This window comes from Pundamilia nyererei, unplaced genomic scaffold (assembly GCF_000239375.1).
Source record: "Pundamilia nyererei isolate P.nyererei 1_Seehausen unplaced genomic scaffold, PunNye1.0 scaffold00024, whole genome shotgun sequence".
In the NCBI taxonomy this organism is placed as follows: Eukaryota; Metazoa; Chordata; class Actinopteri; order Cichliformes; family Cichlidae; genus Pundamilia; species Pundamilia nyererei.
In genome coordinates this window covers 4,910,593-4,938,322 of record NW_005187425.1, presented here as the reverse complement: position 1 = coordinate 4,938,322, position 27,730 = coordinate 4,910,593, and the positions used below count along the sequence as shown (strand labels likewise).

Below are 27,730 nucleotides of genomic sequence, written 5' to 3'. Positions count from 1 at the left end.
TCTTCATTGTGGTTAAACTATCTTTTCTTTTCTTTTTTTTAAAATGTGTGCTTGGAGCTGTCAAAGGGAAAGAATTTCAGTGTTTCAGTGCGCCACTCAATTTGCACAATGTTGTGAAAGAGGCTGTAATGTGTTTCTGTTTTGATTTCATTAAGTCAAAGAAAGGTTGTCATAGAGATATTTCACCAACTGGTTAACATGGTGACAAAATTACTCCTCGTAGGACTTCATGTTCAGTACAGTTAGGCTTTTACTTAGTAAAAGTAAGTAAAAGTTAAGTACCAGTTCAACAAGACATGTTGGGAAAAAAACAAAAAAACAATTAAAATCAGTTACACTTTTGTTTCTATGAAAACTAAGAAGGCGGACGGACTTAAGCAATCATTAGAGCCTTGATCTTGAGACTTAATGCACTTTTCATTATAAGATTGTCAACCACAAAGAAAAACCAGTGCAACCAAAACTCATTTTCTACATTTCTGCAGTAAAGGCTCAATACAAGTGAACTTTGATGTGTCATTACATTGTGTTTGAGTTGCTTTCAACTCTTTCTTTAGCTAATTTGTTAACTGATGATTGACTATGTCTTGAGTTTGAATTTACTGTATTTGCTGTAATTAAAAGAAGACATTCACATATCTATATATAGTCTGACACCTGATGTGAGAGACAAAACCAATACAGAGATATGACTGTAAACCTGAGACAAGATTGTGTATAGGAACAAATGTAGGAAGGATACATGAAAAATTGAAATTGCCCAGGGCCATGGTATTCTCTGTCAGTATCAAAATGGAAAAAGTTTGGAACCACCAACAGTTTTCCTAGATACAGCCACCACAGGTCAAGGAATAATTGGGCCTCAATTTCATCCCCTAAGGCCAGCAAGTCAACAACACAGTATAGGCAGCCAGAGTCTGGATCTAAATCTAATACAGTAAAAAATAAAAAAAATTGATCCAACCTAGTTGAGTTTGAGCAGTTTTGCCAATAATAATGTGAGAAATTCCTAGCAAGTTTGGAAAAAAGTATTTCAACCAAGTATAAAATTAAATTGTATTTATTTTATTACATTAATTAAAAAAAATTGTTTTGATATGTCATTGATGAGTAATGAGTATACTAAAAAAAAGTTTAATCCATTTTAAGAATTAAATCAAAGTATTTAGAAAAAGTAAATACAGTGTTTATTTAACCTATTTGACTGCCCTATGGGCAAGAGGTCATTACAACTCAACAGTTGGTCAAGTAGAAACTAATGCTGAAAGTCAGTTGGTGTCTGTATTTCTGCCAGGAGCTCCATCACAACAGTCAACATCGAGGTTTTGCCACCCAACAATCAGAGTCCACCACGCTTTCCTCTCCTGACATACAGCCTAGAAGTCAGTGAAGCTATGAGGATAGGAGCTATTCTGCTCAATCTGCAGGTGAGTCACAAATTCACACAAGGCATCGTTGTGACTTTTGCTGTGTCAGTATATGTTGTACTTTAGACAACAGATTTTTTTTTTTAACTGACATTTCACATCCTGCACTATGCTTGTTTTCACTCCAGTGCAGCATCCTTTTAGCTCAGCTGTCCTGTTTTGCACCCTTCAGCATATGGCCTTCAGACTCCTGTTGTCTTTTTTCTTCCTCTAGGCCATAGACAGAGAGAACGATCCGATCAGGTATCGCATTTTGAGCGGGGATTCCCAGAAGGTCTTTAACCTCACTGAAACGTAAGTCCAGATGGGATTGTGTCTGACTTTTTGATTTTTAGCAATAAGGCTGATATTAGAGGATATATTTACTCAGTGATCTGCAAGCAAAATGGCAACTTAATGGAAGGCTTTAATTGCTTTGTGAGTGCAAAGGCTATACATACTGTAAATAGTATGACAACCGTTGAAGACAGCTTTCACAATAACAATGGACACAGCAAATGACTTGGATGGGAAGATAAAGTGAAGTGACAGATGTGCACTTGTGATGGAGGAATATAGAAGCTCACTTGGCATTCATTGGTTTTAATTATACTGTCAAATGTTCTCATAGAGAGAGAACTTTTTTTCAAAGAGTTTGTTGGAGTTTTGTTATTTTAAGAAATGAAGGCAATTCCATACAGAAGAAAACTGCAAACAAATTAAGTGCTAATAGGACAGCCTGAAGCACAGCTTGGCTCAAGCTACCAGTTGAGGCTCAGTGAGGTGACTATTTCTCAACCAGAGACTCTGCTTTATATACTTTAGACCTTGCTTGGTTTAGCATTTGTACTGAGGAATGCAATCTTTAGTTTAGAAGATTTTGAATTGGAAAACACTTCACTGCTAGCTTCAGAGTGTTGTTTTTGGACATTTTGAACCCCACAAAGGCTGCGATCACATGTTCTCACCTTGCCAGCATATTTCTTCCATAATTTGCAGAGCAAGGTCGGCTAAAATAATTAGAAAAGGTTTTTAGCTCATCTGACTGAAGGAGCAGCGAGCTGGTGTGGTGGCAATGGCTCAGCCATCAGGCCGCAGTCCACAAGAATCAGTTTCCTAATAAATTATCATAAAACAGCAAACATGTTTTGGAGAGATCTCAACATTAGCATACAAAAAACTCACTCACCTACTTCTACGGAGCAAGCAAAAAGCATAAAATATCGTGGGCGCTGAGTGCTTTTCTCATCTATAAACGAACAAGAAATATGGAGTGACGAGACATGGGGAGACTGAAAATGCAGGGCCTTGCCAGACATGTGTCTCACTAATTGATTAAAGCTTATTTTGTCTGCGTTTTCAACCTCCCAGCTAGGTAAGGACAAGTTGTGTTGCAGTACTGTATTGCCACCTTTTCTCCACTCTTAATTTGCTCCACGGTGTTAAAATTGTATGTTTTTATAGAGAGTCGTTTGCTGTGTGGTTTAGTCACGGTAAGCAAAAACATGGTGACACAATCAAAATAGCAGGGGATCGCTATTTTTGCCACTGGCACTGTAATCTCCTAAACCAGATATGACAGAAATCGTGCTAAAATAAATAGACACATCTTCATTTAGCTCATTCTTTGTGTGTTAAAAATGTTACAGTCACATCACAGGCTTTCACCAGGCTATCAGTATAATAAATGCAAGCAAGTGCTGATATAGCACATGATGAATCAAAAAAATTATTAGTACAACTGACGAGTGTGCAATTTACAGTACAGAGCGTATTGCACACTCTAATTTTTCAACCCTCAGAACTCAGATTTGATTCAGTGAAGAGATTTTTGCATTGCTGCATGTTCAGATAACAGGCTACATAGGAGGCTGGCTCAATCCAGCTTGTATGAATAATGAGCCCTCCAGTAAGAACTTTCTTATAAATGGGGCAGAGACCCCTAAAGGAGGTGGAAATGCTTCATATTCACTTACTGTTATGTCTAGATTTTCCACTAGAAAGAACGGACGAGTTGATTTCAAATGTAAAATTTCTGTCTCGGTGCATATTGCTTTGATCATAAATCCTTTAAGCATCAGTGTTTGAGATTGTCTTACATTTGGGCCAGTATATCGCTGTCAAATAACATGCACAAAAACTCAAATATCAGTATTTAATTAGCTCCAACAATATTCGTCATATAAATTTTATCGTGGGTTTTCAGTCTGCAGATCTTGATGCTACTTTGAGTACTCTGACCCTGCCTACTTTTGTTTGATTACAGCATCGTCTTTGAAGTCAGTTCTCTTTTTGTAGTTTCTCAGAGTCATAAAAACCTAACCTGGAGGCTATGCCAGCTTTGATACTTGCAGTGTGTTCTAGTTGGCAGCTCAGTGTGTTGCTTCAAAGTGAAATTGAAACCAAAATTAAAAGGGGTTCAAGTGAAATTACTCTTTTTTTTCTTTTTCTTTTTTTACTGTCCAGTGAAACTAACATTGGGCACAATATGGTAATCAGACTCAGTTTTAAATACAACATTGTGCAAGTTTTGAGCCACCTCTCATTCATCATAGTTTGTCGGAAAAATTGGAAAGTTTTAGCAGTAATTTATTTAAAAAACATACAGTTTTATCAAATCCTAACTAGCTTGTTCAGTTAATATTGGCATGACCAATCTTTACTCCTAAACAAAGCCTGAACTGTCCTCAGCTCAACTTAGGCAAAAATTCTACCAAAATGATGCTGCGCTGCTTCAATAACATTGAGGTCCGGGCTCTGGGGATGCCAGTCCATGCCTGACAGTGTTCCAGGGTTTGTGTTAGCTATAAGGTATTTTTCTGTGTTCATCATTCCATTGATTTTAGCAAGATCCCCAACATCACTACCTGAAATGTAGCCCTAAACCATAACTGAGCCTCCGCCATGTTTTACAGATAGCTGCAAGCACTCACTGTTGTACAACTTTCCTGACAACTTCTGTACATATAAACCAAAAAATTTAAATTTGGATTCATCGCTTAATAAGACCCTTTGCTACTGATTTTCAGTCCAGTACTTGTTTAATTTGGCTTTCCTCAGTCTTTTCTCCTGTCACCCTTTCTTAATCCAGTGGGGCAAAAAAGTATTTAGTCAGCCACCGATTGTGCAAGTTCCCCCACTTAAAATGATGACAGAGGTCAGTAATTTGCACCAGAGGTACACTTCAACTGTGAGAGACAGAATGTGAAAAAAAAATCCATGAATCCACATGGTAGGATTTGTAAAGAATTTATTCGTAAATCAGGGTGGAAAATAAGTATTTGGTCAATAACAAAAATACAACTCAATACTTTGTAACATAACCTTTGTTGGCAATAACAGAGGTCAAACGTTTACTATAGGTCTTTACCAGGTTTGCACACACAGTAGCTGGTATTTTGGCCCATTCCTCCATGCAGATCTTCTCGAGAGCAGTGATGTTTTGGGGCTGTCGCCGAGCAACATGGACTTTCAACTCCCGCCACAGATTTTCTATGGGGTTGAGGTCTGGAGACTGGCTAGGCCACTCCAGGACTTTCAAATGCTTCTTACGGAGCCACTCCTTTGTTGCCCGGGCGGTGTGTTTTGGATCATTGTCATGTTGGAAGACCCAGCCTTGTTTCATCTTCAAAGTTCTCACTGATGGAAGGAGGTTTTGGCTCAAAATCTCACGATACATGGCCCCATTCATTCTGTCCTTAACACGGATCAGTCGTCCTGTCCCCTTGGCAGAAAAACAGCCCCATAGCATGATGTTTCCACCCCCATGCTTCACAGTAGGTATGGTATTCTTGGGATGCAACTCAGTATTCTTCTTCCTCCAAACACGACGAGTTGAGTTTATACCAAAAAGTTCTACTTTGGTTTCATCTGACCACATGACATTCTCCCAATCCTCTGCTGTATCATCCATGTGCTCTCTGGCAAACTTCAGACGGGCCTGGACATGCACTGGCTTCAGCAGCGGAACACGTCTGGCACTGCGGGATTTGATTCCCTGCCGTTGTAGTGTGTTACTGATGGTGACCTTTGTTACTTTGGTCCCAGCTCTCTGCAGGTCATTCACCAGGTCCCCCCGTGTGGTTCTGGGATCTTTGCTCACCGTTCTCATGATCATTTTGACCCCACGGGATGAGATCTTGCGTGGAGCCCCAGATCGTGGGAGATTATCAGTGGTCTTGTATGTCTTCCATTTTCTGATGATTGCTCCCACAGTTGATTTTTTCACACCAAGCTGCTTGCCTATTGTAGATTCACTCTTCCCAGTCTGGTGCAGGTCTACAATACTTTTCCTGGTGTCCTTCGAAAGCTCTTTGGTCTTGGCCATGGCGGAGTTTGGAGTCTGACTGTTTGAGGCTGTGGACAGGTGTCTTTTATACAGATGATGAGTTCAAACAGGTGCCATTCATACAGGTAACGAGTGGGGGACAGAAAAGCTTCTTACAGAAGACGTTACAGGTCTGTGAGAGCCAGAGATTTTCCTTGTTTGAGGTGACCAAATACTTATTTTCCACCCTAATCAAGGAATAAATTCTTTATAAATCCTATCATGTGGATTCATGGATTTTTTTTTCACATTCTCTCTCACAGTTGAAGTGTACCTCTGGTGCAAATTACTGACCTCTGTCATCATTTTAAGTGGGGGAACTTGCACAATCGGTGGCTGACTAAATACTTTTTTGCCCCACTGTAATAGCTTCCTGACAGCCACCTTTCCAATGAGCTCGCTTCAATTGATGTACAAAATCCATCTGTCAGGTCTGTGTCATGCCTGTGTCAAACACATGACTTTCAGTGTACTTTACATAGTCTTGCAAGTCTGTCACTTCTTTTGTCCAGTTTCCTCAAACTGTTTAAGAACACCATGCTGAGATATGATTTGTGGTGTAAAAATACTTTTTTATGCCTGTCAAACTGAGTTGTCATTGATATTTTTATAGATTCAACTAAAGACATGAGAACCGTTATTGTGTTTTTTGTGACAGTTTACTTCTAACAAGGTGCCTAAAGATACGATTTAAAATTGGTTCTTTGCTCAGCTGTCTGTGTAGAAACAACACAGCTTCATCTTCCTTCGACTTGATGCCTTTTTGAACGCTTGAATGATTCAAAGGTCAGTGTTAGGTGAAAACATTTCTCTGAAAATGGTCAGGTACAAGAACTGGACTGAAAATAGGTTGAAAGAGAACTAAGGCCACTTGAGTCTGGCTTCTTGAAGCAAAATGTAAAGAAATGAGGGGTGGCTCAAGACTTTTGCACAGCACTGTACAAACAACAAACATAACAATGCAGCAGCTGTAGCTTAACTTTCTCCTTGTGGCATGAATGAACTTCATCTTGGCTTAGATGATAATCTCTGCTATGCCTTTCCGCTCCTTGCCTAGCCAGATAGACACTATACATCAAGTACAGTTTACCATAAAGAGTCATGATAAGAGCAAAATGAAAGATGTTAGTGTTATTATTTAGATAGCTGCTAAAGTGCAGCGCTGACACTCTAGATGATGCTGTTAACAGTGTCCCATAGATCTGACAGCATTGTTTCATTTGTGTTGGCTGGGGAGAGGAGGGAGGGCTCTATCGCACATGATCAGTGAACCCCTCAGACCCAGCCGCTCAAGTGTAGTTCAATACTTTAGCTGCTGTGAGGAAAATTAAAAACCCCCAGACTAGCAGAATTAATCATTTTAATCTTTGTCTTAATAACCATCAAGATCATCATCATTATCACTATAATAATGACAGTTATCAATGTATATCTTCACTGTCACACATCATGGTTTCTTGTGCTTTCATTCAGAATAGAATGCTATTTTCTCCTCTCCAGCTTATGTATAAATAAACATGAGCACAGCAGCCAGCGAAGGAAGCTGTTCTGCATTTTTATGGTGGTTTTAGAAAACTGCGTTTGTCCTTTTGAACCACCGATCATCAGGTGTGGTGGATTCAAAGCAGTGTGTTCACTATAACCTTGGGGGCAAGTACTTAGAAAAATAGACAGTGTTGATGGAGGTGTCAGTACTTGCCTGTCAGATTGTTAAATGAGGGTCTATAGTTTCACAGTTATGGGCTGCAGAGGCAGTAGAAAAGTAGCGGCCAGGTTCTGCTTGGACTGCTTGGCCACAGGAGCTTTAAATTAGAAATGTGAAGGACCATGGGGACAGCAGGGAATTGCAACGGGCATTAATCTAATAGTGCGTTCAGATGCATTCCTCTTTCCTTCCTTTTTGCAGTTCTGGCAGAACCTCTCCTGAGTGTGTCACTGGAATTGTTTTGTGCATGCTGTGTGTTTTTGTATGGCTGCACTTACTCATGTCTTGTGTGCCTGTGTGCAAACAAAGATAATTCAGTGCTCTGCATGGGAATGCATCCACACTTTGTGTTTGGAATGCCAGAGTGCCAAATTATACCATGTGAACGAGCAGGAGGGTCTCGGTGTCTGCTGCAGTCATTAGAAGGGGAACATGAATCTTTGCCTGTCCGTGTGCTTTGGGAGCAAGAGACTGGCTACAGAGAGAAAGACAGAGTGGGAGCATTTAAGCTCACACCTGCTCTTCATCCCAGACTCATTCTTTTTGATCATTGCCAACATTCTTTTTTCCTAATTTTTCTGAAATGAATGCAAATAATGAAATGCAGACATACATCATGTTGTTAAGTGATATATCCAACATATTTCCCTAAATTAATGACCTGACACAAAAAGAAAGTAAAGGAATAATTACAATCAAAGTGTCCTCCTTTATAAAAGTAATACAAGTTTTTTCTCTGACCCCTCTCCACAGGATTGGCCTTCTACTTCTGGACAAGCCTCTGGACAGAGAGACAACTGACCAGTACCGTCTGATTGTCACAGCCTCAGATGGTCACCCTGGAGGGGTAACGGACATCTAAACTATCTAAACTGATGACCTGATTCCTCAGGGTTGATGGTCTTCAAACCTTTTGAAAACATTAATCACAAGCAAAATATTCTCAAACAAGCTTATTAATTTGTGCATTTGGCTTCATGACTCCACATGCTACTTATTCTGGTAAAATCCACTTGTGTGTTTGAGCTCTGAGAGTATCATGCTGTGATTTTTGTGACAGACTGTCATTTTAGCCCATGCAGTGAAGTTAGAATTGTTTGAATTTGGCTTCTCGGCTTGAGCTTTTCACTTATTTTTTTTACAGTGAATTTCATTAATAACTTCTCTGGTAGCAGTTGTCTGTGTGATTATTTTTCCCCACTTGTGTTCATCTGAAATCGATTCCAGGTCTGTCTATTACTCATTCCCCTTCATTCAAATTAGAGTGAGTGTCACCGGCCAAAAAAAACCACTCTCACTAATATTTTGTTGGTCTGCCTTTAGCTTAACTTACAGCACAAATTTCCATTGGCATTGTTTGTGTACACGTATGCAGTGTCACAACATATAGTTCTGTCCAGAACTTTGTTGTGCCAATTTGTTTGTATTGATGCTGGGAGAGTTGCTGAGTAAAGTCTTCTCTAGCATATAACAAGGATTCTCAGTGGGATTAAGTTCTGGACTCTTTGATAGCCACTCATTTACAGTTTGAGCCTGATGATTCCTGACATCATCAAGAAAAAATCCATTGATGGAAAAAACCTGCTCATGGTGGAATGTTCAGGTAATCAGCTGACCTCATTTTCTGGGCACATAATGTTGTTAAACCTAAACCTGACCAGCTGAAGCAACCCCAGATCAGAACACCATCCCACAGGCTTGTATAGTAGGCACTAAGCATGATGGGTGCAATACTTTATCCACCTGTCATCCTATCCTGATGCACCCATCACTCTAAAACAGGATAAATCTAGACTCATCAGACAACCTGACTTTTTCCATTGCTACAGAGTCCAATCTTTATGCTCCCTAGAAAATTGAAGGCTTTTTTTCCCTGATTACCCTTTTTGATAAGTGCTTCTCTTAAGGCTACACTGCTGTTCAGTCTGAACCTGTTGAGTTCTCATCATATTGTGTGTGGAAATGCTCTTTTATATATATTTGTGAGTTCTTCTTTTTCCCCCAAACACATTTCTTCCTTGAATGATGATGGTTCATCATAATCCTTCTAGCAATATCAGCAGTGTTTTTAGTTATTTCCTTTCCTTGAAGCAGGCCGATAGTTTGACCCTCATGAAATAGAGTGACATCTTTTCCGTGATCAGAGAACACAGATCAGTTGTTTAAGAAATGAAAAGCTATTCAGTGCATCAACTGGGGTTACAGTAAGTAACCTGTTGCCAGCCACTGTAGTAATTAATGACTCATATACCTATTTGCTTGGTTAAATTGAAGCAAATAGGTAAGACTTTGTTGGCCAGGCAATACATTTTTGGCCAAAAAGTGTTTTAAAAAGCCTGAAATAATTCACCTGGAATAAAATGATAGTTTTTAACTGACAAATGGCAAATACCAAATGCTAAGACAGAAGTACCTTAACCAGCATATTGTTATTGCCTGTTACTAATATGCAGCTTACACAATGCCATTTCGAGCATAGCTCTTTGTAGAGCAAATGGATCAAATCAATTTTACCTACAGCTACTTTTTTAGATTGCTCTGCATATATTGTACAGTTACTATATTTGTGTTAAATACGTGAGTTGTGTGGTAATAAAAGCATCATGACTTATGTAATACTGAGTCTGTTAATATAGAATGACAGAAAAGCACACAAAAAAAATCTTGGACAGATGGATATTTAAATGAGTACTGCCACATAACTGTGAAACTGACATACTTTGAGCTTCTAAAATGCATCCAAACGCTTGGAATTGCTACATGTCCCGTTATGCAAAGTTTTAATTATAACCACCCCCATATAGTAAACTTCCTAATTTCCACATGTCCAAACCATAGCTCGGATAACATCAACGATCTCACCATTGTATAGTTTTCTCAGCATTGAGTGCATCTTTTAAAAAGTGTCTTCCATTTAGAGGTATCACAGGTAGTTGAGTCCTTATATTCACAGAGCTGTTTTTTGTCATTTTGGCTGGAAAAACTTCAGGCATTATGACAAAAATTGAATGCTGGCTTCTGTGTCTTCCACGAAGAGCAGATAATCACATAAACTGTCTTAATTTAATTACACTTCAGCTCACTTGGCACTTTTTTTTCTTTTTTGCAGCTGTATCTGTTCCAGGCAGAGGTGAAATGTGGTTTCCTTTTTAAGATGCTGTGTCTGATAGTCCGTGAACATTAGCTGATGAGCTGTCAATAGGGTGATGTTGATTTCCACCCCCTCTCACCTGCACACTCATGACAACTGAGATCTACAGCTAATTTGTATCTGCTGGCAAATATAATGTGTTGGTGTTGTGGAGTAATACATGACAAAGAATTTGTAGTATTTCCCAGTAATTGTGAGAGCAGTGCAAAGGGAGAACATCATGCAGCAGTTAGAGAGGGAGGGGCAGATGGACAGTGGTGGGGTCAGAGAGGAAAGAGCAAATAAATAAAGAGCATGTAAGATGAGGTTTCACCTCTCAGAATGAGGTAAACACAAGCTGATGCTCTTTGTCCTACCTACTGATGGACAGTTTGTACAAGCCAACACCCTTCACCTATAAATTGTGTGTGTTTATGTGTGTGGGGGAAAACACAGTAAATTGTTGGCTGACTTGTGTGGGCTAAATGTCACAACTTGGAAGAAATGTTGTCACAACAGGAAGAAAAGTTGATTGAGGAAGACGGGGTAAAGGTTTGTAGGAGAATAGAGGCGAGGAAGTCATTCAGTGCAAGAGAGTGCTGCCTAGACAGCTGGATACAGGAAAGGATCAAAATAAGCACAGGAGGAGGGGGACAGAAAAGAGATGGAGAGCGATAGAGAAAAGGATGGGGGACACCAGGGATTTGGATGTGTAATTAGTCCAGAACTTTGGTATCCATGGAAACCTGCCACAAGGAGCTAGCAAGCCAACTTCCCCCTGGTGCTACTTCCCTTTGAGTGCAGTCAAATCTGGACACACACATGCACGCATGCATTTTCCTTCACGGTATTAACTCTTTCTTGTACTCGTGGATGAAAAAAATTGTGCCCATCTTTGTGGTAAATTTAAAAGTGATCTCGACTGGACAGGCTTAGATCAAACACTGCCAGACAGACATGTGTCCCAAAAAATGGTATGCTGGGAAGGGGAAAAAAAGGAAAGAGTACATGACTCCTAACAAGCTTATCATATCAGTCCCTGCAACATGGCTTTTGGCTTGGATGGTCATTTAAAAAAACAAAAAAAGGAACATCACCCACCTCTGGATCTTTTAGACTGTGAGGACATAACACAAGGCATCACAGAGCTCCATCTATAATAGCTGCTCATTAATCATACTCGTGTCCATGGTGGTAGGGGGTTTTGGCTTTGATAAGGACACCCACGCCAGGATGAAGACACTAATTGGCTTCAGGTCTTTTGCGAAATGAAAACTACGCACAGCCTATCACAACACTGCCTCCTTTAACTTCCTACTTTGAGTAGTGATATAGCAACAGAGGCAGGTTTTCGTGATAAGTTGCAGTGTGAAATTCCATGAAAAGGCCGATTATGTATGTCTCAGAAGGTAGTACAAAGAAACAACAATGGTGGAGGTTTTCCCAAAGGACGGTGAGATGAAGGTGACATTAAGTAGGTCATTTTCTTTGTGAAATGTGCCACTGAATGTCTCATCTGTCGGGGCAGCTCCAAACAGCTGTCTCCCAGGAAGTTTTTCTTTTGCAAGGCCCAACTCCTCCCACAGCCTTCCTATCCTTCTTCCCCCCAAAGGAGACCATTTACACCATTATTTGCATACATGCTCCTCCCAGGGCACTGAGAGATTATAGATTGTGCATATCCAGCCAATTTTCTATGTTGATTTATAGAAGTGCTAAAGGTGTGTGTGCTGTGTCATTGTTTGAAGGTTAACAGCAGCACAGTGGCCCACACTGGCCTTGTAAATGAGTGAGGAAGAATGATGTGATGGATCTAGTTTCATGCTTTTAGCCCCCAACCTTGTACAATTTTCTCTTAATAACTACTAACAGGGCATCTTTCCCAAGAAGGAATGAAGAAGTTCTCTATGTGTTGTATACAGACACGTTGCTTATGTACATTTGTACACAATGGTGTACTGAGTTTAATTATGGTCCCTCATCACTTACAGTATGGAAAGCTGGCATGTATGACTGCCTTTACGTTACTGAATATTACTGAGAATCCCGTTATCAGTATGCACATACAGTATGCACCCAAAGTGTTTAAAGGCATTTATATAATAGAATTTTTTTAAAATTCCAACACGTTTACTTGGTGCATGTGAGTTTCTTTGTCACAGCTACAAAGCATTATAATAGTTTGACCAAAAGTTGATATTTTGAAACACTTTAGCATTTACAGTAGTTGTTCCAAATGATTGTGCTTTTTATGCAGAATCATTTTTTATGGTTGGCTTTTAACATTTTCCCTACACTAGGAATCATTTTCTGAGTGAATTAGTGTTTTTGCTCTTATTACCTCAGCCATCCTTCAGGAAGGGGAATAAAGAAGAAAAGGCTGAGGTAATAAGAGCTGGACTGAAAATCAATGATAAGAGTTCCTATGGAGTAATTCATCCAAATTTGAAATCTTTGGGTAAAATCAGTATTTAGTTAGCCAACATTTAAAGAAGAGCTTTGAATGTCCTTTAAGAAGCTTGGAGAACTATTCCTGGATACTGTTTTTGTTTTGTTTTTGTTTTTTGTTTTTTAAAGTGACAAGACAGCTTGGTTAAGGGATTTCAGGCTATGCTGAAAAATAAAGGTGGCTGATTCCAAACACATACATAAATAATTATAAGCTTGTTAGAATTGTACAAAGTATTTAATTTTTATCTAAATGAGAGCTCATGGATTCACTCATAAATGCTAAATGGTTCCATTTATCTCCAACAAAATGTATTTTGAAAGTATTTCCAACTATAATTATTATTTTTAATTGTCAGGTCTCCAAAAAAGTTGTCTGATTATAATCCTAATCCTTTTTTAAATGTCTACTTGAGCATGACACAGCTTTTAACAGTCACCCTATGAATTATTCATGTCAAAGTGTATTTACTCAAATTACATTATATCACATTTGATGCCTTTTTAGTTGTGCTTGTCATCTTTGTTTATGAAAAGGGAACACTCACTGTGAAGTGAATAACATTAGTTTTATTGTGCTCTCTGTTTGACTGTTTTTCCTTTAGACAACCACAACTACTGTGAACATAGTTGTTACTGATGTCAATGATAATGACCCGAAGTTTGACCTCACCATACCTTCAAATTTTTCTGTGCGAGAAGAAGAGGCCAACTTGTTTGTAGGACGAGTAAGGGTAAGTGTAATGTCCCTCTGTTCTTGCCTTGTAAATCTGATGTGTTCTGTTCATTGTTGCATGTCCTCATATTTTAAAGGAACACTGATACAAGACACTGGTTAACACGTCTGCTTGACAGATGAAAGATTCCGAGGTTTTCTCAGTCACTGCCTTCTACATGTTTTGTTTTTTGACTAAATTTGAAGTAGATGGACAATTTCTAAACAGTTTCTAAACAATGGTCTCATATGGATAGAAAAAGGTTTACAGATTTACCCAGCAACCACTTTAGAAAATCTCCACGTACATAAAATTTGTTATATCAGTTTTTTTGTAATTGCTCATACAAAAAAAGAATCTTGCCTCCAAAGGTAAATCGGCATAACCAGATCAGTGACATTTGTCATTTGTCAGGATATTCACATTTCATATCAAGCAGCCCTTCACATTTTTAGTGCGTGTGGAAATGGGCTGCTGCTAAATGTTTGGAGTTTATGACGTGTGAAATGCGACAAAAGGACATATGAAGGAAGTTTGGTGTCTGGATGCAGTAGAGCTCCCTTCAGTCTTACTCCCAAGTATTTCCTCACAAATGCAGCCAGCAGCTAGATTAAAGCTTAGTCCACCACACTGACTCTTCCTCAGCTGGCTGCATGCCAGTTTGAGTTGAGGCTGCGCCTTTGTGACTGAAAAGAAAAGTACATTAAAGTACTTAGCGCTACAAAATCCTGCTCTCCATGCGCATGCACGCAGAGACACCACAGATTTCCCTTGTACTAGCCCATAGCAACTGATCGAGAGCGTATTGGGGCATTTTGTTGAGTGCAACACTGTTAAAGCTGCAGAAATTGCAGGGAAAAAAAGAATAGTCATTCTTATATAATGTGATGTTTTTAATTTTAGTCATTTTGGTGATATTTGGTCACATTTCTCATATGTTACACTCCATCAGGCAAAATCCTGAAAGTCAGCAAGATTCTTTAAGAATCTTTTTGCTATAGCAGTCCAAAAATAAAAACATAGACTTGGAATTTAGGTGAAATTTTTAAACAAGTGTATGCTAAAATACAATTCTTAAATCATTTTTCAACATTCTTCGAAATCCAATACCACTTTTAAATTCTGCAGGCTTGCACTGCTAGATGATATAGAACAGATGATATAGTGCTGCTCCAGTTTGTTAATGGCAAACTACATAAATACATTTCTGGATTGACAACTGATAGTTCTCTGATTGAGAAATGTCTGCTTAAGGATTAAAGCTTCCAGATATTTATAATTTAGTCCTAAGATAGTTGTCTAAAAATTGGCTAAAATGTTAGTCCTAAAGTATTATTTCTATGTCCACCTTAAGCCTGTGTGTAGGAAATCCCTTTGCTTTTTCTCGTTTATCTCCTTGGTTTAATCCCGTCACGGAGGAGTGACATTTTACTTATTTTCTGTGGAAGGAGCATATATTTGCATTTTTGGAGATCTTGCTCACTGAACATTATTTGAGCGAACATGGCCTTCAGGATGAGGGGCCTAAATAAACTCTGTCTGTAACGCAGATAGCGCATTTGTTAATTTTCTTCTCTTTTTTGTATTACATTAGTGTTGTGTCTAAAGTAGTATTTGTTATTGCAGGAAAAGTGCAAATGCGTATATAATGATAACTGTGGGCTTTTAGCTTAAAATATAAATCACCACATTTCAGCAAAATGACATGTGCCATTTGCATTCCAGTTGACAAGAGGTGCAATAATAGATACCTTCATCACATTTGATATTAACCTTTTTAGCCACTTGGAATCATCAGTAATGTACAGCAGCAAGCATGAATACATTAGATAGAAATATGCAGGAGAACATTGTTTAACTGTGTGAGGTCAAAAGAAATTGAACAAAAATAATAGGTGGCTTGGTGTTTAATAATAGAGTTTATCTTAGATGAAAATGAATTTAGCTTCTGGCTGCATTGAGTTCATACACTGCGATGACACATGACATCTTGGCAAAGAAAATGGAAAAGGAGGGCAAAACAAATCTTACCATCCAGGGCATTGTCACTTAACATACATCGCTTAAACATTTCTCTATGTTTCATCATCTATCCTGACACACCAACCAATGTTTAGTAACTTGCAGCTTTCTTTCAGAAAACCTAGAAAACATCTTGTGATGTGGAGATTTTGTAGAAGCCTTGTACTGTGTGCATGTCTATAACTGTCTTGTGGAACAAATGCTCTCCTATCAAATCAGTAACCCACAGCTTACTGTCACATAATGTGCTAAGTGACAGAGGAGGGAAGGGTGGGATGCTGACTGCTGGCATAAGGCTTATTTGTTTCAACTGAAGTATTTCACATTCAAATCTGATTTCCACCAATAAAATTGGTTCGGTTTTCCTGTACTACTTTGAATTCACCTGTAGGAAGAAAGTTACAATCCAGCCAGCTACAAAGCTTTAGGCAATTGCCAACAGTGGAGATGATTGCAGTGGAAATGCATAATGCTGTTAAGTAGCTTATTGCTAGCCTTAAAGCATTTTGGATTATCGTTAGAGTAATTGGAGCTGGTTCCCACCTGTTCTTATTTTGTACACACTCATATAGACTGCAGATGATTTACCAGGTTATCACAACTGACAGCTTTGCTGGTTATGCTAATAGAGCCGTTTGTTCTGTGACTTACAAATCCTAACCATATAAGCCCATTCTATTTGCTCTTAGCAGGGAGTCATAATCTGAGCACGCAAATGACTGGAGGACAGATAGATTAGCGCTTGTGTCGCACACATCATGGAGGCATCATGAGAAATTGTTGCTAATTGGACAAGCTGTTGAAGATAGTTTATTTTTTACCACACAGATTCCTTGATAAAGTGAGTCTGATTGTTCGAGACATCTGAAAGAGATGCTACGCAGCTCTTTACTCTCCTCAAAAACACCCCTTAAGATTTTGTTGAGATGAAGACATCAGTGCTTGAATTTATTTTTAAAAATACTGTAGAGGACAGAGAACAGTGCAATAGCAGGGGGCAATTCAGAATGAATTTTAGGTTTCAACATTAATGATCCAGAACAAAAACAAAAAATAAATAAATCTACTAGACCCACACCAGCAGAGCACAAAGTAGACTCATTTCCCTTGTACTATATTAGAGGTCTGCGTGGGTCTGTTCTTTAAAACCCACCTACTCAAGCTGTTTTTGTGCTGAAGCCACCTGTACCTGCAGGATCATCTATTGCTCTCAGAGTCACTATATAGAGCCTGCCCACGAGCTCACAATTTAAAACTCGCAAGTTAGATTACTAAGAAATGCTGTCCAAATGTGTCCCCACAGAAACTGCTTCAGTGTGAAGAAAACTCATCATCTGGATCATATAATGTAATGCTGAGGTTGGAGTGGGTCTTGAAAACAGATACATAGCCATTAATATCCCAAATGCTAATTTAATGTAATGTTTTGTCATCTGTAACTTTAAATATACATATGCAACTCTGCAGTTCCCTGAAAAAAGCTGTTTCCTCCCTCAATTTCCACAGTCTGTAAATATTTCAGATACTTTACTTAGTTGGGTTTTTGTTCTTGTTTTTTAAATATAGCCGCTGCTTTTATAGACACGGGCATATGTAATGACCCATGATTGGCTCTGTGGTATTTATTTGAACCCTGCATGATCATAATGGCACCACAGTAGCATTCCCTTGGGTCTTTAGTTCGCTGATAATTATTGTAATAATTTTTTTTTTTTTTTTAAAAAGGAAAACCTCTGCATCTCAGTTATATAATCAGCTCTTCACATGATGTATTTGATGAATATTTCTCTCTTGGAGTATTGATATATGTAAATGGTTTCTCGTTGTTTCCCACAGGTTTTTCTAAAGCAGCTTCAGGAATGAAAAGAAGTGTATTGATTGCATTTCATTGATGGCTCATTTAGCATAATATTAACTGCTTCCACCATTAAAATGTGGTAACTCGCTTTGGGTTTTGCGGCGTTTAATGTTAATTGTTTGAAATCAGCAAGAACAAAGGCTGCAAGTGTCAGAGATCAAATAACCCATGCGAGGTCAAAGAAAAGACTTCAATTTATGTGGGCGAGCCGCCTAGATATTATGATTCTCTGCATTTCTTCACTGAATAAACAAAGATAAACATTAATCTTCCCATAACTGAGCCCTCTGATCATTTTATTTTTTTCCCAGGCTACTGATCCAGATGCAGGCGCTAATGGCCAGGTGCGCTACCGGATCGTGAATCATCCCGACTTGTTTACAATAAGCGCTAATGGAAGCATCTACACACGAGTGCCACTTGATCGGGAGTCAAGAAGTCAGTATGACTTGGTGGTTGAAGCCTCGGATGGGGCAGTAGACCCGCGACGGACCTCTTTCACTGTCTCAGTCCAGGTCACGGATATCGATGACAACAGCCCGGTGTTCTCCCAGCAGACTTATGTGGTGAATGTGCCTGAGAACAGCCCTGTGGGAACTGTAGTCCTGCAGCTAAGTGTAAGAACTTGATGTCCAAGCGATTTTCACTAAATGTCTCCTTTCCCCTGATGTATGGTACAGGTGTTTGTGTTAAAAAGGCTTTTGGAATCTTTTAACTTCAAGAGCTCGCAATTTAGCAGTTTAAAATGTCAAATGCTTCCAGACAGAGGCAATTATGCAGCCAGCAACATATATAATCTTTTATGCAGTGCGGTGACAGCTCTCTGCGCTTTTTTTTTTTTTTTTAGAATAAAACTGAAAACATCCTCAAATCGTTGGCTTCAGAAGAGAATTGTTTTTCGATCCTTCACAACCAATGTTAATAGAATGTTTATTGTTTGTTGTGAAAGAAATTGAGAAAAACGTTTTATTTATTTTTTTTCAATTGGTGTAATCTGTCTTTGGCATCGCTTCAACCCTGTCAAACAGCAGTGCATTTGTTTGCGCCGAAGTGTAGTGTCGAAAAACCCGGTGCACGAGGAGCAAACGCGAGCAGAGGGGCGAGTAATTGCTGGGATATTGTGAGTGACATCTCCCAGACGGGGATAAAGCTTGAGGGGGAGGGGGAGAAGAAGGGCAGGTGGGGGCCGAGGTCGAAGGGTGTGAGTGACAGTGGCACTGTGACACCATTAATCTCCTAGACGACACATTAACTCTGAGCGCACCAGGGTGGTTGGCAAAATACCTAAATAGCACAGGTGAGATAGAACAGAACAGAGTCTGTCTTAGTTGTTTTTTTTAATCTCACACAAAAAGAAAGAAAGAAAAAGTGACTAAGATAAACTATATTGTATCAGATAGCTATGTATGTGGGTTCCTCAGTGCATATGTCTGTCTTCCCCTGAGGATGCAACCTATCAACTTTGAAGGTGTTCATAAAGGAATTTTTGTTTTTCAGATTTTCAAGACATTGGCCCTTTAGCAATAATCTTAAATGTTGTATTTCCACAGTTAAACTTACTTAGTGTGTGTGTGTGTGTGTGTGTGTGTGTGTGTGTGTGTGTTAGTGTTTTCGTGCAGATGAGCATGTTTAAGTGCAGACCACACTTGGCACTCTCAATTCTGTCAGCTCTGAGGGTGTTAGCAATGCTATGAGAGTAACAAGAGTTCATTTCACGGCAAATTTTGATTTAGTTTTAGTCATAATATATGGCATCTGAATTGTATTAGTTTTAGTTGACTAAATATCATAAGGTTATGGTAGAAATAATAAATATAAAGTGTAAAGTTTTTCCTTAACATTAAATGCAAAATGTGTCCTTATGTCAACTCTTCTCTTCCTCTCAGCGTTGGCATTTTGTTGCTTTTGTGAAAAACAGGAAGCACGGGAGAAACAAGGTCACAAACATTCATGGTCTTAATACTCAAAGATTTCCGTTCGCCTCAGCTGCGCTTTGTGTTTACTCTTACTTAACAAATGTAATAACTCTTAAGTCTTCTTTTTGCTTATGAGTGAAATACTGCGTAAGTGGCTAATGAATCCCCCAAAAACATGTCCTGCATTATGCTGCATCTAATATATCTCCTATTGAAGCAGCCATCGCTCTACTTTGCAATTTGTGATTTAATGCAATGAGTTCTCCATAGTGATTTAATTTAATCAGTGTCTGATTAATGACTGATCCAAGTAGCTCCTACACTGTAAAAAAATGGGCATCACCATTCGTTGTCTATGGCCTATGCTTACCAGCTTATATGAAAGGTTCTGATTTTGAAATTATAATGTTAGGCTCGTCCTCTCTCCTCTTTCATCGCCTTACTTTCTCCAGTGTTAATGCTTTCCTTTCCTCCTCCTCCTCCTAGGCGGTAGACTTAGATCTCTTCTCCAATGTCACTTATCGGATCAAGACTGAATCAGCCAGGCAGCTGTTTTCCCTGAACCCTGTAACAGGGGTGTTAGCTGTACTGCAGACCCTGGACTTCGAGTCCCTGGCAGCTATGAACATGGGGGCTTCTTACACATTCCAGGTAGAAGCTGTAAACCAAGGAGGGGTCATGCCTCCTGGGCAAGCTACTGTCACAGTCCACATCACGGTAGGAGCCTCCAGATAACTTGTCTACTAAACCCTCCTGTGTGTTATTCTCCTTTCATCTTCCTGCACTGTCCCTCTGGATGTGCAGCACTGGCAGTGAATATGTAGTGAATTGTTAGCATAGTTTTACATTAGTAATAGCTTGCATAAGCCACAATTCAAAAGGGGATTGGAGAATAGAGACACATTACAGTATTGTACCTGCACTGCTTTGTGATGTTCAATTCAATTTAATGCCATTTATTGCAAACGCGACTGTATTCCCTTTGTGAACCACGTTTTGGCCTCCTGACCTGCTCGTCCTCTCAGCATTACCGGAAGGGGAAAAAAAGAATTGATGGATATGTGTTTCTGTCTGGCACACAGTGCCATCCCTGACTTGAATGACTCATTAGCTTTGTGACAGCAATTATGTCAGGTTTTTCAGGAGCTTGTGTTCCCTTCCCAGCCTTTCAAGAGATTAACAGCTGAATCCCAACGAAAGGATTAGACACCTTGTATTGTGATACTGTTCATGTGTGTATGCGTGTGTTAATGGTCGTGCGTTTTAACTCTGAGGTATTCTTCAAAATGTGTTCACATTTATCTCTGTGTATGAATTCGGTCCACCCACAGTGACTGTCTCCAAGTCTGTAGAATTAAGCTTTTGATATTCCACAGAATGAGAGCAAGTGCCTATCCAGCAGGCTCACCACATGGTCTGCCAACCTGTAGAGTGACTTTGTCCTCTGATAAGGAAAAGCTTTGTTGCATTCTTTTTGCTGTCACCCAGGAATGGTGTTTGATAGGATAAACATTGCACAGCTACTGATATCAAAGCAGCGACTGCTATTTCAAATGGCGGATATGAGTTAGAATGAGTCTAATGGATTCATACAGGCTTCCAGGGAACTAGGGATGGAGATAGAGTTGATTCCACTGATTTTACTTCCTTCCCCGTGTAACACATCCGGAGAGTTATTTGAAGTCATCTATGTTTGATTTTTTTCCCTTGTATTGTTTTGTTATTGCCTCCTTTATCATATACTTTGCTGTGATGGATTAACTGCTTTCCTTGTGCTGCTGTTTTGAGTCTCCCAAAGTTTTTCCTTTTGTTTTCAACTTCATAAATGCACGTGTTTGTATGCGTGTGTGTGGCAAAAGTGTCGCATGTACTCTACGTACACACGGCTTCCTTGTGAACACTTGCAGCACAAGGATCAGACTTTGTTGTTCAAAGCAAGGGCTGTATCATAGATTTTCTGCTAGGAAACACTAAACCTGTGTATAGATCAAAGGGAGACTGCCCTCCACCACTGAGCTTATAGAACACATACTGTTGCCCATGGCTCAGCCAAAACAGAGGAAAGTAAAGAGAAAATTCAGGAGAAGGAAACATCAGGCTCCAGTAGTTATAATAGAGTTAAGCTATTCCTGAGAGAAATGTGAATGGCTTACTGAGTTTTTCATTTTCACACAGCAAAGCAAGGTTTGCATAGTTGACAAGATTTTCTTTCTTTGCAGACTCAAACATGGTAGAGCTTTGCTGTGCATTGTTAACTAGGAGAAGGTGATTAAAGCTGTGCTGTTATGATGACACTCTCACGTGTTCTAGGGAGCAATTAATAACTGAATGCTGATAAAACAATTTTCTTTTTTTTAAATTTCTAAATGTTGGAACACAGATACTAGCCTGAAAGCTCAGCATACACATACACATTTACATAATGATCTGATTAAATATTATTGTTATTAAACGAAATTTTGCCATCATCTGTTATTCTCATCATTTGCTAGTGACAGTAAATGTTTTGTACCTATCCACTGTTAGCAGGTCCTGTAATGTTTATCTAATAAAGGTAGTGGCTATGTCATTAATTAGTTAGAGGCTGGACTTTCTTTTGCCTTCCAAACTGCTTTAATTCTTCAAGAGTTTTGAAAAAGTTTTGAAAACATTCTTCAGGGATGTTTAGTCCAAAATGACATGATGACATTTCACAGGCTGCACGTCTATAATGTGAATCTCCTGCTCGTGTACCTTTGAGACGTGATGATGGATCAAATCGTCGCATCTCAAAGGTGTGCTCTTGCTTTGAAATCTGGTGACTGAGGAGGTCATTTGTCTAGAGTGAACTAATTGTCATGTTAAAGAAACCAGTTTGAGATGATTTTAGCTTTGTTTATGCTGCTGGAAGCAGCCATCACTAGATAGGTACAGTGAGGTTTTGAGAACATATTCCCATCGCCACCAGTATAATGAATTGTTGACACAAGGCAAGGCAAATCGATCCTTGTGTTATCCAGGGAAAATTCTGACCCTATCATTCAAATCAAAACGAAGCATTTTTTTCCCAATCTTCAATTGTCCAATTTCAGTGAGCGTGTGTGAATTGAAGCCTTGGTCTCCTGTTCTTAAACTATAAAAGCCCAGATCAGGTACCACCCCAGCATTAAAAGCCCACAATGCATCACAGATGCTTTTCTGCATACCTTAGTTGTAACAAGTGGTTATTTGAGTTTGAGCCTGTAGTCTGGCCACTTTGCTCTGAGCGTTCACATCAACCAAACCTTTTCACCCAAAGAACTGCTGCTCACTTGATATTTTCCTCTCTTTTGAACCTTCTCTATAAACCCTAGAGATGGTTATGCAGTTAGTGGCAGTAAGTGTTGTCTGATAGAACCAACTATGCCATAATCTTCCCACTTCTGATGCTCATTTTGGACTTAAACAGGTCATCTTGAACATGTCTATATGCCTAAATGCGGCTGCTGCCATGTGACTGGCTGGTTTTTGTGAAGTTTAAAGCAGTTGAATATGTGTTCCTAATGAAATGACTGAGTATAGCATAAACTGTGTTTGTTTATCTGTGAAGTGAACATACTTGGATGAGATTTTTGCTTCAGATCAAACATTCTGGCACAGAGAAAAACAAGAAAAAACCTAGCCATTGTATTAGTTTAATTGCTAATGAAACATTTAATTTTCAAACAGCTGCTGTGCTGTTTTCACATGCCTTTATGTTGCACGTGGATGTATTCTGTTCACTATTAGGAATAGCGTAATACACACTATTGGGCACTGTTGGGCGTTACTGTTCTTAAATGAAGGTATTAAGTTAAGTGACTGAGCTGAGAGGTCTGCATAGTGAGCAGATATTACTCTGTTATCAAATACACAATAATACTTTGCTAATGTTAGATGAGCCTCTCCTCTGTATTGCTGGCTCTAGTAAGTAAGCAAGTTGAAAAGACTTACTCTTTAGTTTTCTTATGTATGAAATCCTGACTGAGTTAATCTGTGTTTCAGCACTTCTAAGGCAAAAGCAAAAGCGCCATGGACTTGGCTGTTTGTTTGCTAATGATATGTCTTCTGGCATAGGAAAAAAACACCAAATGCATATGTTAACAAGGCTACAAACTAGAGTTTATTTGGGGGACTTACTTGCTCTGCCAGGGGGCATTCTGAATTACTGAAGTGTTAACTGAAGTCAAGTAGAGCAGCAACTGCAAAATCTATCATATTATTAATTCACCATGCAAACAGCATTAGAAAACATAGTGGTGATAGAATATTGCTGAATTCATTTGACCCTTTCTATTCCCTTCTGCCTTACTCTATTAATACATGAAGTAAAAATAAGCTTCTTTTTTTTTTTTTACTGATACCTGATGTGCTTTAACATATGAACTGCAATGTTTAGGTAAACAGTGGCACTAAGATATTAACTGATCTGTGTTTCATTTCAGGACATGAATGATTTCTCCCCCATTTTTAAGCAAGACCTGTATAAAGGCATGGTGGCACCCAATGCAGAGAAAGGAACAGTCATTACCACAGTTTATGCTGAGGACCAAGACCCACCAGTGAGTACTGTTTGAAAAATGCTGTGCACATGTTATGATTAAGATATGCAACAGTGGAGAAAGAGATGAAAGGGGGGTGGGGGGCTTTGATTGATGATTTCAGACCTACTTGTTTCTGTCAGAATGTCATTTCACATGATGCATTTAAAAGATGTTTTCAGGACCTCAGTGCTCTTATTAGAATTGCAGTGCTGTGTGAAAGTTTATTCCAAACCAACTCTAACTGCAAGGTGTGCATCTCCATTTGTATGAGTCATTCACTCGCCTCAGAGTGTCAGATTTCCTCAAACTTCTTTGCCTCACTATCTGAGCAGGATCTGTTGGGAGCTGTCTTAATATAGTCTGAAATCCAAGGAACATTACTCCATGCAGAAAAGAAATTGTGACAACCGGGGGAGACTGGAAATGTGTACAGTTTTTATGAATTCTTGTCTTAGTATTATTTAGCTGAGAAAATCTTCATATTTTATTGGACTTGGTCACCCAGCAGTGTTCTCGACTGCACTGGTTTATTCCTCTTGGCTTTTATGTGTGATTTTTATATTTAAAGCAACATTATCAAATTACTTCAGTGATCAAATTTGATTATTGATTTATCTTTAAAAACTTTCAGAGTCAAAAATAGAAATCTGAATTTCCTAGCGACCTCCTCGCCATGTGCTAGTCGTGTCCAGCTCTGGATGTTTTTTGGAAAGCAAACTTGATGCTTCTTATTAATAGCACAGCCGCTGGTCGGATCTCACCAGGTCTGAAGAATCTTGCATTCTCTGCAGCATGTAAGCACAGTGATACTGATTCCTGTCAGTGCCAGCTGTAGGTGGTTGAGCATCTCAAGAATGTCACAGATTGCACATCTTACCTTTCCTCCCAGAGAAAACACTCCCACATCCTGGGTTTCTGTCTCTCAGGAGGTACACCTGTCCATCAGATAGTTGATAGTGAACTCCTAAAATCCAAACCCTGTGTATCATCATTTGTAAAATGAAGTCTTGTTTTTTCTTTCATGGTCACTATTTTAACTGACAAAGATGTAGCAGCACTAAAACACAGTTTGGAAATCATCCATATCTTCCCACAAAGTCATGGAGTGACATGGGAAAATATTTTAACGGAAAGAAGTGTTGGTTTACTAACAAGGGCTGACTAACCCAGTTTCTGTCATGGACACACCTGTTAGGTGGAAAGAGTCTAGTGATTTCTAAACATGCCAACAAATGTCCCTCTCTGTTAAGCAGGCTAGCAAAACCCTGCCAGCATAATAAAGAAACAGAATTGTCATGTCAATCTGACACATGTAAGTAATGAGTGTGTTTTGTGAAGGTTTTAATGCATTTCTCCTGAATGAGTTTTTCTTTTTTTTTATTATTTTTGTAGAGGACATTTTGTACTTTGTTGTAAAGCTAGCATAATACCTGTCCACCTGCACCTTAGCAGAAGTGATACTAATGGGTTTTAAAAAGTAACTGCATTTTCTGCACACCACTCAACCCCATAACGTCAATGTTAATATCACCCTGAACGAGAGAGGAGATCACCATGGAGACAAATGTTCCAGTATAAACCTTTTATTCTTCAGGGGAAGATTTAAACAGTCTGTTATTTTTGAGTCTGTTGTTTTTTTTTCTTCTGTGATTGGGTTGATCACGGCAGAGGCAGTTTTCTTCTTTTAGCGATTCCCATTTCCTCAGTAACCTTCTAGTCACTTACAAGTCAAATGAGTCATTTGTAATTTCCCAAAACCAACAAAATAAGTCGTATTGACGTGTTGACTTTATTACACTCTCGGATCAAGGCTTGCTTTTGTGTTGCCTGTCTCTGAAGCATTGTTCAGTGCCTCTCAGGGCTTCTGAGATTGATCAGTTTTAATGAATTTGCTATTTTTATGTTGAAGAGAATTAGAAATAAACACCCACACATCTTATTTTTAATTGCATTTTCTTCACTTGTTAAACAGTGAGGGTGATCTTTGTTTTTTCCCCCCCCCTCTCTTACTGCATTTGAGCATTGCTTGTCATGCATGACATTTTGGGCGCCTGTTTGCAATGTTAACGACAGTGAGTTCACTCAGGCGGTGTCTATAAAAAATTCATATCCCATGTGTAGAATGTCATACAAGACCAAGTGGTTGTGCAGCTGAACGTTTCTGTGGACACGGCAGACAAAGACAAATATTCCTGTAACAACACTCAACAGTTTACATATTTTTGTACATCTCTCCTGAGTTATGTGGAGCACCAATTGCTTTTAATTTCTAGTTTCTCGAGGAATATGAGAATATAAAGAAAAGTACTCTTTTCCAGTGAATAGTTTTGCTGTCTGGGTTTTTATTTTTATTCCTATTTATTTCTTTATTTAGCATTATGGTCTTATTTTTTTTTATTTCTGTTTATTTATAACAATATGTTCTTGATATTAAATTAGACACTTCAAATGAGAAATTATGGGCACAAAAAACAGATATTGGCAATACCAGAGCAAAGCTGCTGCCATCACTGCAGAGGTCTTACTACTGAAGTTAGTGGGGGATATTTTTTTCCGTAATTGGTGGTCCTGGTCTGACATCTTTTCAATTAAATGTCAGAAAACAATCTGAAGAGCTTTTAGAGATTGGATTTTGTTTTATCCCCTTAGTGAATTCACTCAGATGGTTTTGTAACCTCTAGGAGACACATTTTTGTTAGTAAGCCTCCCAAGAGATACACTGCTACTACAAGCTTTACCTCTCTCTAGTTCCAGGTTTTACCTAGTCCTCGAGGAGCAAAAGCTGTTCAGCCAAAGAAGGAAAGCTTCAAGAAGATTATTAAAAATCAGACTCAGTTTTAGGTCCACAGGAAGGGAACTAGAATAAGATAAGCTATAGAGATGATTAGTAATCAGCAACCGTGGTTAATGTTAATCAGAGGTTCATATTAAAGTCCAGGCTGGCATTAATGAATGCAAAGTGTGTTACCTTGGAGACTAAAAAGATGAATTTATGAATTTTTCTTAATATTATTTCCAATTAGATTACTAGATTTGAACCAATGAATAACAATGATTTTTATTTAGGAGTATCTGATGAGAACCAAATTATGAGGAAAAGCTCTCAGTCGTGTTGCTAAGCAAGTACTTTTACTAGTCCTTTATGACCTGACTGCATTTTGTATCAGATTACCCTGAAGTACTCTGTTTTCATCATTTTTCTTTTCATTTGAATATGTAAAATGTGGGGTCCAGATAAGTGGATTGTTATTGCATTGATATTGTTCGTGCTCTTCTTTCTCCTTCCTCCAGGGTACTCCGGCCAGTTTGGTTCGCTACAGAGTGGATCTGAACAGATCGCCATACAGTGGGAGTATTTTTGATGTGGAAGCAGAAACGGGGAGAATTATCACTAAGGTCAACCTCAATGAAGAGCCCAGTGTCACCTTTAACGTGAGTGACAGCCATTATGTCAGCAGAGGTGGTGATGAGGTCCCTTTGCTTAAAGTGTCAGTGTCACTTAATGGTTGCAGAGATGAGGCAGAAAAAAAGATGTGCTGTTTAAGCTTTTAAAGGAGTTAAAGCTGAATTATGTTTAGGTGGGTGGTATGTGTTATTGTGACATCTGTATGAATGCCTGGACCCAAGGTTTCATTTTAACAGGATGGCCACTGCTATTTAC

General features: G+C 38.9%; 1 protein-coding gene across 2 annotated transcripts in view; it reads left to right on the top strand.

The window, feature by feature from the left end:
• LOC102215614 (protocadherin-15-like) overlaps positions 1-27,730 on the top strand; it is a 221,912-nt gene that overhangs the window by 141,414 nt on the left and 52,768 nt on the right. For both annotated transcript variants that reach the window (XM_005727493.1, XM_005727492.1), the window contains exons 16-23: positions 1,295-1,427; positions 1,642-1,721; positions 8,192-8,285; positions 13,622-13,750; positions 17,924-18,229; positions 20,015-20,245; positions 23,971-24,087; positions 27,361-27,501. In XM_005727493.1, coding sequence (XP_005727550.1) covers positions 1,295-1,427; positions 1,642-1,721; positions 8,192-8,285; positions 13,622-13,750; positions 17,924-18,229; positions 20,015-20,245; positions 23,971-24,087; positions 27,361-27,501 — 1,231 coding nt within the window. The remainder of the gene's footprint in view (positions 1-1,294; positions 1,428-1,641; positions 1,722-8,191; positions 8,286-13,621; positions 13,751-17,923; positions 18,230-20,014; positions 20,246-23,970; positions 24,088-27,360; positions 27,502-27,730) is intronic.